Source organism: Periophthalmus magnuspinnatus, chromosome 15, assembly GCF_009829125.3.
Source record: "Periophthalmus magnuspinnatus isolate fPerMag1 chromosome 15, fPerMag1.2.pri, whole genome shotgun sequence".
Taxonomy (NCBI): Eukaryota; Metazoa; Chordata; class Actinopteri; order Gobiiformes; family Gobiidae; genus Periophthalmus; species Periophthalmus magnuspinnatus.
The window spans coordinates 30,956,413-30,975,126 of NC_047140.1; the positions used below are offsets into that span (position 1 = coordinate 30,956,413).

Genomic DNA, 18,714 nt, shown 5'->3' on the forward strand with positions numbered 1-18,714 from the left:
CAGATTTTAACTATGACGTCCTTCCAAAACTTTGACAAACCAGGACCAAGTGAGAAACATACGGCTCAAATTGCGAGAGAGGAGATTTCAGGCCGATATCCCATGTGCAAAAGAGTGCAGATATCGGCGAACAGATGTGTCGGTCGATCTCTAATTAAAATTATACTTCTTCATGTTCTTAGTGTTTTTAAACTTTCAGTGACTTTAATAATCATCCTGATGTAATTGTTCATCTTGGCCTTGATAATCGTGACACCAGATTTCAAAATGTCTGCCGCACACGAGTCATGTGATCTGATTTCAGCGGACGGGAGAGGGCGAGGGAACGAACCGGATAAGAGCGGGAGTTGACAGATGCCAGAGAGAGAGTTGGTAGAGAGGTGGCGCTCTTTCTGCCAACTGCCCCCGAGCCTTGAACAGGCTGAGGGGCTGGGACCCGACTGATCCCACATCAGGTACGTCTCAGGTGTGAAGTGAATTCCAACACCAGGAGAGACGCGCCATGAGCTTCAGCTTCAGATTCCGCACACGTTTCCTCTGATCCTTCAACCAGTTTATTTCTCTGCTTTTCAACTCTTTATCAGTCAGAGCAGAAAACGGTTAGAAATCAACACTTTTATTTATTTAAATCACACCTTTTCTGCAAACTGGACTTTTCAGAGCTTTTAACCACGTTCTAGTCGTTTTTTTTCTCGTTGCGTCTCTGAAGTTGTGTTCGGACTGATTCGTGTTCGAGTTTAATCTTTAATCGTTTATTTTCTAGACGCCATTTTGCCGATCGATCCCCGTTTTCGCTCCCACTCCTCTGTACGCACTTCCTTCTCCACTTTTATTTTCTTAATCGTTGCTACGCGTAGGATTCTGCAGCGTCGCGTCGTCATTTTGGTACAAATGAAAAAGAAAGTGCTGCTCTAGTGCGACGTGCATCTGTCCATAGGGGGCGCCGACAGCATTGGACATCGCGGTTTTCTAACGCGGAACCCAGTGGATTTGTTACTTTTATTAAGTCGTTTTGATAAATATTGTGATTTAAAATGCGTAAATTACAACAAAACGATCCACGAGTGTCAGAGATTATAACAATAAGGTTGGTGCTTTTCAGATTATAGATTGTGATGATCATACAGTTTGATTTCTACACTTTACTCATCATATCGTATCCTCAGAAGAAGAAGCAAAACTCACAAACGGTGAACCTGACTGTAGATTTAGCAACATAAAAATGCACTTTAACCATATTCATCTCAGCTGCCTCCCATATCTGTATTAAACATTATTGGCCTGTTGAATGTTGTGACAGTCGTACTAGTAGTAAAAGCACTGGATTAGATTAGATGTGTATATAAATGGACGTAGCTAACCTGCTAGCCGCCGCCTTCCAAATCTCTGTACCTGCTGCTGTCAGACTCATTTTGGTCTTAAATGTTCATATTAACCTGCTCTACTTGATCCTGGGTTGTTTTTTTGTTTGTTTTTTAGTTATTTTGAGTTTATTTAGATTTTTTTTTTTTATTTTAAGTTTTTTTTGTTTGTTTTTTTTTTTGTTATTTTGAGTTGTTTTTTTATTTTGAGTTTATTTTCATTTTTCTGTTGTTTGAATTTTTTTTTGGTATGTTGAGGTTTTTTTTTTTTTATTTTGAGTTTTTTTTTCCCTTTTTTTGTTATTTTGAGTTTATTTAAATTTTTTTTAAAATATATTTTGAGTTCATTTTTTTTTTTTTTTAATAAACTGTCCCCCCTCTCTCTGTACCTGCTGCTGTCAGACTCATTCTGGTCTTAAATGTTCGTATTAACCCTCTACATCATCCTGGTACGTTTATTTTCACGATTGTGTCTGTAAATCAAGATATAAACATTAATAACAGACAAATCAGGCACCGTCTTTCCCCGAGGTCGCTCCTGTTAGCGTTAGCAACAGGTTTGATTGACAGCGTTGCTAAGCGCCCGCTACACGCCAAACCGGCGATGCGAGCAGGAATTGACGTTACCTTCAACAGCGTCGCTCTGGATTGGCCCTTTGGTTGCTATGATACGCGCAGTCGGATTTCCAAATATGAAACTCAGCTCCAGATTAGCCGCTATAACTGCTAGCCTCGATTAGCCTCATGTAACTGGACTTTACCACCGTCTATGATTAGATTACACATTTTTTTCATTAATTAAAGCGATATTCATAATCACAGTATCATTTTTGTTAATAGTACTGTCCATATTACACATTATAACTGTTTCTTTCGTCCGTATCGCATTAATTCGCTTTAGCCAAACTCAAACCCCACAAACGTTTAGCAATTAATAACGCGGTGCATTTTGGGTAGTATTTTTCTACCTTTTCTCTTCATTATTCTGACCCGAGGCTGCGGCACATATGCTATCCAGTAATCGTCGGTGTAGGGCACATAACTGGCACGCCGAATCCCGTCTTTTCTGAATTGGGTCACAGAGAGAGCATCTTGTACGTATGTTGTGTGTTTATTTTTGAAACACACAGATGCCTGCTCTTCTCCTGAGCTCCTCCTGTGTTAAGTCATCAACGCCAATTAAGACTTTTAAACTTTCTAACTGAACGGGGAGACGACGATAGAGGCCAGACGTGCGCTAATTATCACACACAGAAGTTGGTTTGTTGCTAGTTGTGTTTCGAATGTTTGTAACTTCAGAGTCGTGTGGGGTTTTTTTTGCACAGGACGAGTTTGCAGCAGATTCCTCCATTTTGTTAGTCCAAAATAAACTACTATGAACGCAGAGGACATCAAATATATGAAGTAACATATGTGGAATTATGCAGCAAAGTAAATAACTACTAAACTTTTTCAATATATATTTTATATTTAAATCCTCACAGTATCCATCTGAAACCTGTAATTTTTTTTCCTTTACTACATAATTCCATGTCTTGCTTCATATATTTGATGTACTTTGTTTGTGTGGCAATGGCATATAAATGTATAAATACAAAAAAGTAGTAGTTGTGGCACTAGTAGCTATAGTGGTAGCAGCAGTAGTAGTACTAACAGCAGTAGTTACAGCAGTAGCAGCAGTAGTAGCAGTAGTAGTAGCAGCAGTAGTGGTAGCAGCAGTAGTAGTAGCTGTAGTAGTAGTTGCAGTAGTAGTTGCAGTAGTAGCAGTAGTAGTAGCAGCAGTAGTGGTAGCAGCAGTAGTAGTAGCTGTAGTAGTAGTTGCAGTAGTAGTTGCAGTAGTAGTAGCAGCAGTGGTACTAGCAGCAATAGTAGTAGCTGCAGTAGTAGTAGTAGTAGCATTAGCAGCAGCAGTAGTAGTACTTACAGCAGTAGCAGCAGTAGTAGTAGTACTAACAGCAGTAGTTACAGTAGTAGTACTAACAGCAGTAGCAGCAGTAGTAGTAGCAGCAGTAGTAGCAGTAGCAGTAGTAGTAGCTATAGTATTAGTATCAGTAGTAGTAAACGTAAAGAAAAAAAACACTGATGTTGTGTCCAGACTTTTTTCTGTGTTTATTTCCATTTTATTAATTACAAAGTGAAAACACATAGTTTATATTTTATCCATACAAACCCCCGACAAAATCAAAAGTTTAATAAAAAAACTAAACCAGGACTAGAGAGATGAGTGATATGACTTCAGCGGAGGAATAATCCAAACCAAAAACTACTGTTAGACTTTTTGTCCGCGCGGCTAATGCTAATTTATCGGCTAATTGGACCTGTGACAGCGGCCGACCTCTGTCTGTTACACGACTACGATAATGATGCACCTCTAACATATTGTGGACTCTGCTTTTGCCCTATAGAAGCAGCAGGGCGCCTCTTGTTGTGTTCGGCGGAAACAGTCGCGGATTTCGGACACCGCTGGCGCTCTGACCTTGGCGGTGGCGGGGTGCTGCGGCGCTCCTCGAAGAAGAAAAGGGTCTCGGGCCGCGGGCTGTAAACAAAGTTGACTTGCCGACAGATGGATTGAATGACAGAGGGGCTACGCGAGCCAGGATCGGGCCTGGCAGCGCGGCGGCACACAGAGGCACGGAACGAGAGAGGCAGAGGGAGAGAGAGAGGGAGAGAGAGGGAGAGAGAGAGGGGAAGATAAAGGAGGGGGGGGAGCGCAGAGGAGAGGTGGCCAACAGGAGAGGAGGTGTGAACAGGTGCAGGGCCGCTGAAGGAAGAGCCAGCAGATGGAGAGAGACATAGCCAGTTTAGTTACAGGGAAAAAGGTGGGAGGGGAAAGAGAGGAGAGGAGGAAGAGGAGGAGGAGGAGGAGGAGGAGGGAGAGCTGCAAAACGCTCGCAGTGAAAACAGACCGAGACGTGGACACAGATACATCAGCCTGCCACTGCGGCCGTTTGTGTTTGTTTGAGGAGAAGAAAAGGGTGTCGAGCGAGCGATGTGGGTGCAGCGCTGCCGATGGCGTCACCCTAAGGTTTGATAAGATGTGCTAAAAACACATTGAGGTGTGTGAGCGAGAGGACGGCGGCGGCGCGTGGTCTGCCGCACAAAACAATTCAGATGTTTTTTCTTTTTTTTTTTGTACACGCCGCTAATGATCCGGCAGCGAGGGAATTGTTCAATATGTCAATTCGTTTTGAGCCTGACGGACTCGCGGGATTTTGGCAGATCCGAGCGAGGGCCTCTGTCTCACGTCTCTCAGCCGCACACGGGCGCAAACGCACATACACAGACACACACGGGCGCACACACAAACACACACGTTAGATATTAGGTTTGTAGTTAATGGCAGCAAACTGTTGAATATTAATAAGACGGGATGATTGATGTAGTCTATCATACAGAGCTGTGGACGCGCTGGAATTCCTCCACACGGATTAATCACCGCGAGTGTCGCCGTTCCGAGCAGGACGCGAGGGTTAGGGCTCGTAGTTGTAAACGCATTCATTCTCACTTTCACACGCGGATATATCGATGTCTGCTTTGAATACATTTCTTCAAACTCATAAAATCTTGAAAACTGGATAATTCTCCTTCGTTTTCGTCTGTTGCTGTCGCACTAACGCACGATTATAACTGTCTGCCGATGTCATAGACTGTTTATATAAATGGACGTTGCTAACCCGCTAGCCGCCGCCTCTGGCTCCAATTCACTTTCCATTGAAAAACCGTGACCGCTCTCTGTGTATTTTGGTCTTTAATGTTCGTATTAACCCGCTCTACATAATAATTTGTTTTTTATTTCGCTCTTGTGTCCGTAACTCAAGATATGAACATTAATATCAGACAAATCGGCTTCCTTTTTTCCTAGCGTCCTTCACTAGCGTTAGCATCAGGTTTGATTGACAGCATTGCTAAGCGTCCACCCCCTGCCAAACCAGCGGTGCGGACCAGAAGGGGCGTTACCTTCAACAGCCTCGCTCCGGATTGGCTCTTTGGTCGCTATGATACTCGCGGTTGGATTTCCAAATATGAAACTCTGCTCCAAATTAGCCGCTATAACTGCTAGCCTCGATTAGCTTCATTTGACTGGAGCCGAAAGCTGTGGGTGACGTCACGCTCGCTCTGTCCACGTCTTTACACAGTCTGCGGACGATGTCTTGTTCAGTCTGGTCATAATAACACATTTACTACAGAGAAATACTGCGGTAAACGAGAACATTGACGCTACACTACGCCACTGGTGCAAGAGAATCCTGCAAACCTATTTTTAAACAACAAAAGGCATGAAATAAACAGCAGAACAGTCACTTATTCAACCGTTCAAACCTCAAGTCTCACCGTTTTCCAACAAAATTACCCCAAACTACACACGAGATACAGTGAACCCCAAAATATATTGATAGTCACAGGCCTGGTCTTGTTCTCTGTAGAATTCTGCAAAAATAAAATATTTCTCACCGACTTGCAGACAGATTCTTGGTTTTAGTAGTAAAGGGAGGTTACGAGATCACAAAGGCAGAAATGCTGTGAAGTTTTAGACCTGGAGGAACCTCGAACACATTAGAATTACATTAAAAACACTAAATGTACCTGTGTATAAGCCTGTCACAATAATCTCTATATCTATTTACTATATTTTTTTAAGCCATAAAAGTTTGTATTAAAAACTTGTGTACAACTATAGTGTTTCAGTCTGCTGTTTATTTACCGCAGCTCATGATTTTTAACAATATTGTAGATTTATAATAGTTTTTGTGGTTTAAATCCGCTCTTGGGTATTTATTTAAATTAGCTTCGGTGTTTTGTTTATCGTCTCTGTTTACAGTCCTTCATTTTACCTTCAACCTTTGGATAGTTCGTCAAAGTTGTATATGTTTTTCGTTGACTTTACGTGAAGCACTTTGGTCAGCTGAAGTCATTTTTAAATATGTTATATAGATAAACTTGAGTGAAAGTGTTAGCTGTTTGCACTTGGCGCTATCTGCTGAGTTCACAATCTGTTCACCTGCATGTTAATTCTGCACCTGTTTCGTGACATAAATACATGTTGGAAGTATGAATATGTAAAACAGATGATCGGGAGTTGATGTGTTTTCTCTATACACTGACACAACAGTCTAGTTTTACCTCCCCCTGAAGGCAGCGCTTCAAAGTTCTGGCCTGTGTTGAAATGTGGCTCGTTGTGGCTCGTTGTGGCTAGTGCTAATGCTAGCATACGTGTTTTTATGTTTTACATGTGAAAGTCCCGTCCTGCGTGTTTACCTCTGTGGAGCTGTTGTGACGGATGGAGAGTGTTTTTGTGTGTTTTGCATGTAAAAGTAGTTGTAGTATCAGTAGCACTTGTAGTAGTTGCAGTAGTATTCCCATTCTGCGTGTTTACCTCTGTGTGGCTGTTGTTAAGTATGTAGATTGTTTTTGTGTGTGTGTTTTACATGTAAAAGTAGTAGTAGCAGCAGTAGTAGTAGAAATAGTAGTCATAGGAGTAGTTGCAACAACAGTAGTAGTAGAAATAGTCGTAGGAGTAGTAGCAGTAGCAGTCGTAATAGTAGTAGCAGCGGAAGTAGTAGAAATAGTAGTTGTAGGAGTAGTAGTAGCAGCAATAGTAGTAGTGGTAGCAGTAGTTCCAGTAGATAGTAGCAGTAGTAGTAGTAGTAGTAGCAGCAGTAGTGGCAGTAGTAGTAGTAGCGGTCCTTGTAGTAGCAGTAGTAGTAGTAGTAGTAGTAGTAGTAGCAGTAGCAGTAGCAGTAGCAGTAGCAGTAGTAGTAGTAGTAGTAGCGGTTGTTGCAGTAGTAGTAGCAGTAGCGGTCGTTGTAGTAGTAGTAGCAGCGGTCGTTGCAGTAATAGTAACGGTCATTGCAGTAGTAGTAGTTGCAGTAGCAGTAGCGGTCGTTGCAGTAGTAGTTGTAGTCGTTGCAGTAGTACTTGTAGTCGTTGCAGTAGTACTTGTAGTCGTTGCAGTAGTACTTGTAGTAGTAGTAGTGGTCCTTGCAGTAGTACTTGTAGTAGTCCTGTTCTGCCTGTGTACCTCTGTATGTCTGATGTTTAGTATGTAAATGGTAAATTGTAAATTGTAAATTGTAAATTGCCTGAAAAGTGAGTAATCTGTTCTTCTGTCCAGGCAGCGGTCAACTGCCTAGCGTTGGCGGAGGGCTTCAGTTCCTCCAAGTCCACCGTCTGACTCCAATTTGTGCTCGTTCTCTGATAAACCGCGGCATTTGGCGGTGCTGGCGTCGGCGAGCGGCTTCACCGTGGGGGGCAGCAAACTCTGCGCTTGGTCAGGCCCTGGCACCCCACATCTAATGGACAACAGCTTGAATAGTGCCCACTTAGGCAGACAGCGCGGACTGGACCCCCTTCACTCCCACGCAGCTCCAGCTCCAGCCTCTGCCACCCCCTCTTACCCAGCAGTACCTGGCCGCAGCCCCAGAGCCATCGCCGCTACCTTAGGCCCCTGGCCCACGCGGCTCCCATCGCACTTACCAAGCTGTGCTACCGCGCATCAGGCCAGGCATATCCAAACAGCCGCAGCCGTCGGCCCCGGCTCCACGCTCACTGTCGGCTCTGAGGCTCCAACACGCAGAGCTCATTCACAATTAGCTCCGAGGCAGATTATGGTCCGCAGAGAGGCTGCCCGCTCCAGCCGCTCACATCGGCCCCTTACCGCTCCAGGGCCTGGCTCAGCGTCCCCCTGTCGCCTCTGTTAAACGCTGTAGTCAACACTGCTCATTTAGTAATTAAACATTTTATATTTGGTTTAGAAGGCACCGAAAGATAAAAATGTAGAGTGTAACTTTTACTCGAATCGTTCATGTTTTAGAATGACCGCAGAGCTCATTTATTCACAGACGTGGCGTCGCTGTATTAAGTTTAGATTAAAACTCTTAACTTTAATTTTTCATTTAGAAATTAACGTGAAAAAACGGCCCCTCTCATCGTTTAGCCTCGTCCCTCCGGATCCTCCGCTTGTGACCACTCCATTGGTCTCTCACTGACTGCTGGAACTTTCTGGCTGGCTGTCGGATGCTAATTGGTGGGTAAACAGGTCTAGTGCCCCCCCCCCGCTTCACGGCGCCACATAAACACACACACAGGCAGATACACAAATACACACGGCCCCCTGGAACCTCTTGCAGGACCAAATGGCTGGCAACGCCTGCCCGCCATCTCCCGCTGAGCCCTGGTGTGCGCTTTGGTGGCTCAGGCTGCTGTTCAAGCCCAGCGGGGGTTCATCGACTCTCACACACACACACACACACACACACAGACGAGTACAGTCATCGGCGTAGACACATACTCGCTCCTTGTGTCCCCTGCACACCCGCCACCCGCTTTCACACCCCAGACAGCAGGACAGCAGGAGAACACACACACACATGAGGAACAGACAGACGCGGTCACTTTAGAGACGCAGGCCAAACGCTGTAGGGGAGAAAAGTTTTCACTTAAACTGGAGATTTCGCTCTTCATTAGCGCCTTTGGACTTTAGGACGAGTTCTGTTTATTTGTTCGTCTTTCCATGTCTTTGTAGTTTTTTGTCTTGGGTCTTTGTCTGTTCCGCTCGTGTTTGGCTACGTTTGAGCTTAGATCAGTAAGAAAGTTTTTGTACAAACTGGAGAAAATGTGCCGTTGCTGTAGAAAAACACAGACGAACACCTTTTTGTTTGTGTGATACCTGTGGGGAGATGAAAGCGGCGGGACATGGATGAAACACGCCGAAGTAACCGCGTAGGATTTGACGTGTTTGTTTAACATAACAACATAAAAGTATCGCACCATTTGCATTTTGAAGGTGAATTTACGAGCAGGTCTGACCACTCGACGTCACGCGGGACGGGAGACAGCTGCGGATTCACCCAGGGGTCTTCAAAATGACAGCTGCTCCCCGTCTCCCCCAAGTCCCACCGCCTTTCTGTGTCCACGGAAACCTTTAATGTCACCTTTTGTCAAACATTTATCAATATTTAATGTTTAAAGTAGCCACGATTTGTTTGTTTTTTTGCTTTTTTTTTGCACAAACCAAAAGAACGAAAGACAAGGGATGTGTTTTTTTGTATTTTATCACTCTAAAAACTCTACAAATCTCATGTACAAGTCGCCTCTTTAAGTATAAATAAACATTTTTAAACACTTTCACAGCGATGTTCCCTACGTAAACAGGTTTTGGGGCTCACACACGCCACTATCTTCACTATTATCGCACGTAAAATATCCCAAAACGACACAATTTCCAGGCATAACCTAAAGACACGTGAGCGATTTTCCTTAAACATCTCCAGAGCTGAGGACAATTCCCTTACGCAACATCATAACCGGCTTCTCGTTTCTCCAAAAATAAAAAAAAACATCTGCTTCTGAGCGTCCCCCGTAATGTTAGAGACGTAATATAGACGCCAACGCCTCATTTACGCTCCTGTAGGTTGTAAACACAGGAGTAAAAGAGGCGTTTTTTAAATTTTTTTTATTTTATTCGTTTGATAATTTCCATCTGTAGTCTCTCGTTTGCACCTTGAATCTCCTTTTATAAAATTCCTGGTCGCGCTCCGTCGTATAGGACAGACATTGTGGGTTGCAGATATGAGGCAGAACTCGCGCTTCTTTGGCGGAGGATGATGAGTAAGAGTTGATACTTTATGATTTAACCGTTTAAGTGAAGGCTCCGTTTACGCGCGCCGGGCCAATCGCTGACACTGACTGAAAAATAGCGGTAAACACATAAGTAGAGTAACTGAAATGTGTTATTCAAATGCCATGTCTGAGCCTCGTGTTACTACAATGACATTCAACACCTGCGTTTTTTTTATTTCTGTGTGTGTGTTTTTTTGTGCTCAGACAGGAAAAGGAAAGTGCAGAGCGAGCGAACGAGGAGCGAGCGGCGTCTGCGAACGTGGAGGCGCAGGAGAGAGAGCAGAGGCTCGCCACAGAGATGGAGAAGAAGGAGGCGGAGCACCAGAGGACGGGTCAGTACACACACACACACACACACACACCCGACGAGCACAGACACACACACAGAGATGGACATGAACACACACACACGAGCACACACACAGATGGAGAAGAAGGAGGCCCAGCACCAGAGGACGGGTCAGTACACACACACACACCCACGGACACACACACAGAGATGGACATGAACACACACACACAGAGACGGACACGAACACACACACACCCCAGCACAGACACACACACACACTAACACACACAGAGATGGACATGAACACACACACACGAGCACACACACAGATGGAGAAGAAGGAGGCGGAGCATCAGAGGACGGGTCAGTACACACACACACACCCACGGACACACACACAGAGATGGACATGAACACACACACACAGAGATGGACACGAACACACACACACACACAGATAGAGAAGAAGGAGGCGAAGCACCAGAGGACGGGTCAGTACACACACACACACACACACACCCCTACATGAACACACACACACAGAGATGGACATGAGCACGAGCACACACACACACACACACACACACACTAACACACAGAGATAGACATGAACACACACACTAACACACACACAGATGGAGAAGAAGGAGGCCCAGCACCAGAGGACGGGTCAGTACACACACACACACACACACACAAGCACAGACACACACACAGAGATGGACATGAGGACACACACACACAGATGAGCAAGAACACACAGAGACGGACATGAGCACACACACACACAGATGGAGAAGAAGGAGGCCCAGCACCAGAGGACGGGTCAGTACACACACACACACACACACACGCAGAAGAACAAGCACACACAGACGAGCTCATACACCTGCACACACACACATAAGCACACAAACAAACGCACGCACACACACAGTCGAACACACACACAGACAAGCTCACACACAGGTGGACATGAGCACACACAGACGAACACGAGCACACACACACACACACACACCCCGGCGGACACTAGCACACATGAACACACAAACATGCGCACACACACACATGGACATGAGCTCACACACAGGCAGACACGAACACACAGAGACAGACACAAGCACACACATAAGTGCACACACACACACACACACACTATCACACACACACAGACCAACATGGGCACACAAAAGAGCACACACACACACACGCACGCACAGATACACGAATTTGCACAAGCACACGCACACATACCATACACACACACACACGAGCACACACACATATACCATACACATATACCATACACACACACAAGCGCACACACACACACGCACACACCTCGGCCTCGTGCTCTTGCTCACGTCTCTGCAGTTGGTCAGTGTCGCTCAAACACTCAATGAACAAACTACAAATCCACAACTTTACATTTAATCTGACACGTGAGGTGTGTGTGTGTGTGTGTTTGGTGTTTTTTTAGCGTCATCTTCCTCGGTTTGTGTCTCAGTTTTTCTGGTGGGGCCCGTGTGCTCCTCGTAACTTCACCTGTTTTCTCCATTTCTCTTTGCACTCGTCTTTCTTGAACAGTGTGAACGCACAAATCTGAGAGAAGACCCTGTGACTTTGTGTTTTCGGCAGCACCGTCTGAAACAGTTTGAAGCTCTTCTGATGTAGATTTGGTTATTTCACGTCTCGGTATTTTGACTTTGAATATTCACACTTCATTTAATCCCAGCTCACCCCGCTTGTTTTTGACACAGACCGTGCATTTCTCTGATTGGCTGATCCGCCTGTCAATCACACCCATCAGAACTCGTTTGCGTACTAACGAGATCAGATGGTTTTGCGGTAAGTTTGAATTCATCCTTGAACACCATCGACGGTATAAAAAAGTCGGCTAAGTGAGTGTTACGTCACCCACAGAGTCAGACTGACACTTCCTGTTTGGAGCGCGGCGGCGGCGGCGGTGGCGGCGGCTAGCACGTTAGCTAAGTCCATTTATATAGAGTCTATGTTTGGCACTTTACTCTGAGCTTCTACTGCAGCCATTTTCTTTTTTTTGTGCTGAATCTTTCCTTTGGCTCAGTTTACACCGCACAGTCAGGAAGAACAAACAACTTAACAGCGGGAAGCACAGGGTCAGAAACGGCGAGCTTTGGAGTCAGGGTCAGCCGTACACGAGACGCGGGGAGACGCGGGGAGACGCGGGAGACTCGGCTCCGCGTCCTCCACAAGGACGTGTCGGCGTGACCACTCCCCCGCACCTGCTTCGTCCGGTTTTAAAGGATGGGCCTCTGTTCTCGCCGCGGCACCTGGCTCCAGCTGAAGAAGACGAGCGGGAGGAGGAGGCGACAACGTGAGGCGTGTGATCGAGTCTGGGCCGCGGTGACCTCAGCGACCAGAGAGGAGAGGAAGAGCCACGGGGCAGTTATAGAGGGGCAGTTACGCAGGGGCCGTTACAGAAGGGCAGTTTTACAGAGGGGCTGTTGCAGAGGCAGAGGACGGGTAGTGGCGAAGAGGTAGTTTTGCAGAGGGGCAGTTGCACACGGGCAGTTTCAGAGGGGTAGTGCGGAGGGGCAGTTCCAGAAGGGCAGTTGTAAAAGGCCAGTTCCAGAGAGGCAGTTCCAGAGGGGCAGGTTCAGAGGGGCAATTGCATACGAGTAGTTGCGGAGCAGCAGTGGAGCAGTAGTTTTACAGAGGGGCAGTTGCAGATGGGCAATTACAGAAGGGCAGTTTCAGAGGGGCAGCTACGGAAGAGCAGTTTTACAAAGGGGCAGTTGCGGAGAGGTAGTTTCGCAGAGGGGCAGTTGCAAAAACAGGCAGTTCCAGAGGGGCGGAGAGGCAGTTCCAGAGGGGCAGTTTTACAAAGGGGCAGTTGCGGAGCGGTAGTTTTGCAGAGGGGCAGTTCCAGAGGGGCGGAGAGGTAGTGTGGAGGGGCAGTTGCATACGGGCAGTTGTGGAGGGTTAGTTTTGCAGCGGGGCAGTAACGAGGGTCAGGAAAGAAGAGGGTCAGTCACAGGTTACAGACGGGCAGTGCGGAGGGGCAGTTGCAGAGGGGCAGTTTTACAAAAGGACAGTTGCATAGGGGTAGTTGCAGACGGGCAGTTACAGAGGGGCAGTTTTGCAGAGTGACAGTTACAGATGGGCAGTTGCAGAGAGGAAGTTTTGCAGCGGGGCAGTAAAGAGGGTCAGGAAAGAAGAGGGTCAGTCACAGGTTACAGACGGGCAGTTGCGGAGGGGCAGTTGCTGAGGGGCAGTTGTATAGCAGGGGCAGTTTAGACGGGCAGTTTCAGAGGGGAGAGGCTGTATTCAGAGCGGCCCAGAGCAGAGACGCAGGCCCAGCTCGGCGCTCCCTGCCTCTCTGCTCAGGCGAGGTGCTGCTGCTCCCACATCTGTTGCACCATCTGGATCCCCCCCCCCCTTCCCCCTTCACACGCCGCCTCCCCCTGCACCCCCTGCCTCTCACCCTCCACCCTCCCCTCTCTCTCTCTCCCTCCCTCCCTCCTTCTCTCTCAGCTCTTTTTATTTACCTGTGGTTCCCCTCAACAAACAGGAAGCCCGCTGGTACGCACTACAAAGATGGAGGACGGGAGCGGGGGGGGAGCCGGACCGGGGCGAGGAGGGGGAGGGAGGGAGGGGGAGGAGGGGGGGTGTTGAACAAAGGCCCGGTTTCTGGCTTGTGTCGGCGGCACACATGTTGTCTAAAGAGAGCTGACATCAGAGCGCAGCAGGACACTGTGAACGGGGAGGGGACAGAGGGATAGCTGTCCTTTAGTCGCCCGCATCACTTCCTCTCCCCGTGCAGCCCAACAGACCATCTTGATAATTAGCTTTTTTGCTCTCCAAATCCCGCCTCTCTGTCCACCTGCTTGTCCTCCGCTCCATCCTTCCACCCCCTCCCACCTTTTTTAGACTTTTTTCTCCCGTGTCTTTTTAAAGTAAAGGCAAACAGAGCGGCCTCTAGATGATATCAGATATTTGTTCCTCTCCCTGCCTCCCTCCCTCATTTTCCTCTGCTTGTATCCAGTGCCAGTTCTGCTGTGTTTCTGTGTCCCAGGGTTCTTTTTGGCCTACGCATGGCCAGACGCATTCAAAGCCTGTTCAGCTAATTAGCATTCTTCGTAGAACTTTTCCACCACTGACCAAACTTTGTTTAGTGTAAAACCGTGTGTGTGTGAGTGTCTGGATCTATGGCATCTAATTTCTCCGCTCGGTTTATGCGCGAGGCAAAGAGTGATGGCATCGAGTCAACTATTTTCAAATATAATCACGCACCTTTTGGTTTTTAAATACTTTTTATTACAGCGTTTGACAGTAAAATGTGTTCGTTTCTGCTGGCGCCCTGTTTAAAATACAATACAAACAAATAAACAAACAAATCCAGTCCATATAAAACATTAAAAACAGGGGCAGGTGTGTGTTTAAAAGCTCGTTACCACATTATTAAATTGCGATTGTGTCACCAGCGTCTCCAGTTTTGCTTTTCCTTGGAGTGCGTTCCACTTTTGTGAAGCGGACCAGCTAAAAGCCTCTTCCCCGTCACCTCGTAGAACTGTATCTTAATGGTGTGTGCCCGAGCGCGAGGCAGTTTTCAAAGAGAGTCCTTGGTGTTTTTGGTTTGGCTTGACAGTAGCAGAATGGAGGAGCAGGTGGAACAGTCCAAATGGCAGTCATTGTTATTTTAAAAGAGCAGACATATGTTGGAGAACGAGGCGCGGTTCGTTTCAAAGGGACGATGAAAGCCCAGTGTTGGATTGTTCCGAAAGAGGCCCCTGCGAGCGGACGGGGATGTGGCGGGAAGGGCGCTAACGGAGAAGCAAACGCATTCAAACGGCATTCCTCTTTTCCACCTCTCCTCTGCCACTTTACATTTTCATTTGCCGAGAACTGTACTTTGTCTACAGCTTGCATTCTGTTGTTTGAACTGTTCTGATGTGAGTGTTGACAAAAGCATTTTTTGGGAATACATTCAAAGAGACATAGCTCATTTCGGCTACGCCATTTGTTACACTTGGTCTGCGTCTAATCCCTGTCCGTTATGTGGACGTGCTCTTTTACAGACGCAAACACGGCGCCAACTGTAGTTTTCTTATATTATCTGCTTAAATAACGTTCGGGCTCCTCCCACGTTAGGCCTGTCACGATAATACATCTCGAACTTCGATGTATCGCCGAAGTAAATAGACGATAAACGATGGTATTGAAACTAATTTACGCCATAAGAGCAGATTTAAACCAGAAAAACTATTATAAATCTACAATATTGTTCAAAATCAATAAATAAACAGCAGAATGAGACACTTTAGTCGTTATTTTGAGTCTGTAATGAGTCAGACAAGTTATTAATTCAAACTTTTACGGCTTAAATCTGATCATAAAGCTATAAAAATAACCAAAAATGTCCCAGTCGTGCAAAAAAACAGTACACACCCCCAAAAATATAGCTTCATCTTTCATCTACTGAGCGATAAGTCAATATATTGATTATCATGACAGGCCTAAACCACATTACTTTGTCTAAAATTATACGTTTTTTATGCCATTTCTCATTTTTACAACCACAATAATGACATAAATGTGTTTTTAAACTTTCAAAAATGTGAAGGATATTGGATTTTAATTTTGGATTTAAACGAATCACGTACATTTACTTAGACGTACTCCCTCAAATCCAGAAGGGGGCGCATGGGGGCTGTTTAAAGACTCCACCTTATTTATTACAACTATTTAATCTATTGTTTTAACGGCGCCGATTAACCTGAACCGTACAGCGTTTCATTTCTGTTGTACTTTTCAACTGAAATATTGAACTTCCATTTTATATTTATCGTTTCCTTGGATTTCAAACACATTCACAGGTGCATTTGTCTGAAAATAATAAAATATAACACAAAACCCGGTTCGTTCCAGAGGTGTGCGCCGTTACTGGCCCGTGTGACCGCCGCTTTTGTGCCACGCCACACGAGCGAGCGGCCGACCTGTGTGGGCGGAAAGGGAACCTGTGATTTTAGTATTATCTGCCCGGGCTGCGTTAACTCACCCGGCGTAACCTCGGTAACCCTAACATTTCCCATGATCCCTTGCAGTGGCAGAGTTGGACGGCCTGCTGAGCTCCCAAAACTCCCTGATAAGGAAACTGAAGGAGGAATGCGGCACTCTGGGAGCCCTGCTGGAGGAACGCTCTGAAAACAGCAGGTGATTACTCAGTTTTTATTCAATTGAATCGCTCGCTCTGTCTCCAGCAGCTGTGTTCAAGTGCAGTAATCCTAACGGCATTATTAACGGCGCAGTGTGTCCCGTTTGTTCCACCGATTTAACAAAGTATTTAAAAATTATTAAACCAACCCCGCGTGTGTCGTGATGCGCGTGTGCGGTTTAAACTCCAAACGGGATCGTAATAACGTCGTCGACTCCTCTGCGTTTTCCGTCCAAACGTAGACGATGCGCAGGCGGAGGTCAGAGAAACGAGCCAGAGAAAACAAACAAACAAACAAACAAACAGACATAAACAGCAAGAAGAGCCCTGTAAACCTCTTAATGGACAACTATACCAGTGTTTTTTCTACAGTTGTGATGTATTTTCTGGACTACACGTCGCTCCGGAGTTTAACCTCCTTAGACCTGGTGTCCACGTATGAGACATTTTGGGTTGTTTAGGCCTCAATGCAAATTTTTAGAAGAAGAAGAAGAACAGCAACAATCCAAAAATGTTTAGAACGTCCAGAATATTTTTTATTTACCCGTAAATTTCGGACTATAAGCCGCTACTTTTTTCCCCCACTCTTTAAACCCCGCGGCTTATACAACAGTGCGGCTAATTTATAGATTTTTACTGCCTAACACCCACTGGGGGGCGCTCTAACAGTAAATGCAGAAGTGAGACATGGGGAAAGATTATGAACTGATGCGTTTCCTAAATTAAAACTAAAAAAACCTTCTGTGTTTCATCTTTCTGTGTAAATATCACGTTACGACACAAAAACCTGCGGCTTATATATGGACAAAATTGCTTTTCTTTTCAAATTCAGCTGGTGCGGCTTATATTCAGGTGCGCTCTATAGTCCCAAATTTACGGTAGTTGTTCTATATTTTTGTAAAGGCTCATGTCTCCTGCTCCTGTCTCTTCACATGAGACACATTGATCCAAGAGACACAATCGTTTTTACTCAGGACAAATGTTGCTGTTTTCAGGTGCTTAATAAATAGTTTTTGCAAATCATTATTCAAATGTTTTATCAAAATGATTCAAACGTAGAACGAATGCCCTCACACTACATAATGTAAAGTATAATTCTTTTTTTTTTACACTCATCAGGTCCAAATCAGCCTAAATAAAAAGAGAAATTATTGAAACCATGAAAGAGCTCAGGAGAATAAGTCGCACCAGCCAAAAAAATGCACAATAATGAAGAAAAAAACATAATATAAGTCACACCGAACTTTTTTGGGGGAAATTTATTTTACAAAATCCGAGACCAAGAATAGACATTTTAATAATAATAATAAAATGTGGAACGACAGGCTGAATATCAGTACATCACGCTAACGTAGCACATTTATATTTATTCAGATACATGAAGCACAGACAGAACTGAACACGTGTCGGGTTTGACTCACAATCAGCAGAATATGATTTTCTTTTAGGGGCGTTTTTGTTCAGTGTTTCTCAGACGTCTTTTAAATCATCGTAATGTTGAAATTTAAATATTTCAGAGGTACAGGAGGAGTAGATACAATAATAACACAGACAATAACGAAGATGTGACTTTATATATTTGAATAATTTCACATATAAGTTGCATCTGAGTATAAGTCGCACCCTGGACAAACTGTGGAAAAAGTGACAGTTATAGTCCAGAAAATAGGTTCTTTTTCAGTTCCAATACCGATTCCGATTCCGATACTACAGCTGTAAGAATCTGCCGAATTCTGATATCAGCTGATACTAGAGCAGCAGCGTTTTATTCAATTTAAACAAAAATTAAATAAGACACAAACATTTATTTAGATTTTGTTTTATTTATTTATTTGAAAAGGACAAGTCTGGACATTAGACGTGTAACTTACTACAGCATTTATAGACCTATAGACAAGGCTAATTTGCAAATGTCCGTCCTTAGAAGAGCATTTACAAAAGGCAAAAAACAAACAAACACAGGGTTCACTTTGATTTAATAATATATAAAGGCAAAAGCAGGTCCAGACACATGGTTCATCAGTGACGACACGTTTCAGTTCATGTTTAAAACCAGCCTAGTCAAAGTCCAGTTTCAAACTCTATGAGACTTTCTCGGCCGATCACGATTTATATCCAACCAGAAAAGTTTGCAGTGAGTTTTGGAAGCCGATATCTGATCCAGCAAATTTTTCACGAGTTAACAGTAAAATCATCTTTGAATCGTTAAAATTCAAGTATTCAGAGGTCATATTTATACATAA

At 45.0% G+C, this 18,714-nt stretch overlaps 1 protein-coding gene across 1 annotated transcript in view; it reads left to right on the plus strand.

Moving 5' to 3' along the window:
- sdccag8 (SHH signaling and ciliogenesis regulator sdccag8) overlaps nucleotides 1-18,714 on the plus strand; it is a 52,955-nt gene that overhangs the window by 13,307 nt on the left and 20,934 nt on the right. The window contains exons 14-15 of the mRNA XM_033979348.2: nucleotides 10,185-10,312; nucleotides 16,362-16,470. Of these exons, the coding sequence (XP_033835239.1) occupies nucleotides 10,185-10,312; nucleotides 16,362-16,470 (237 nt within the window). The remainder of the gene's footprint in view (nucleotides 1-10,184; nucleotides 10,313-16,361; nucleotides 16,471-18,714) is intronic.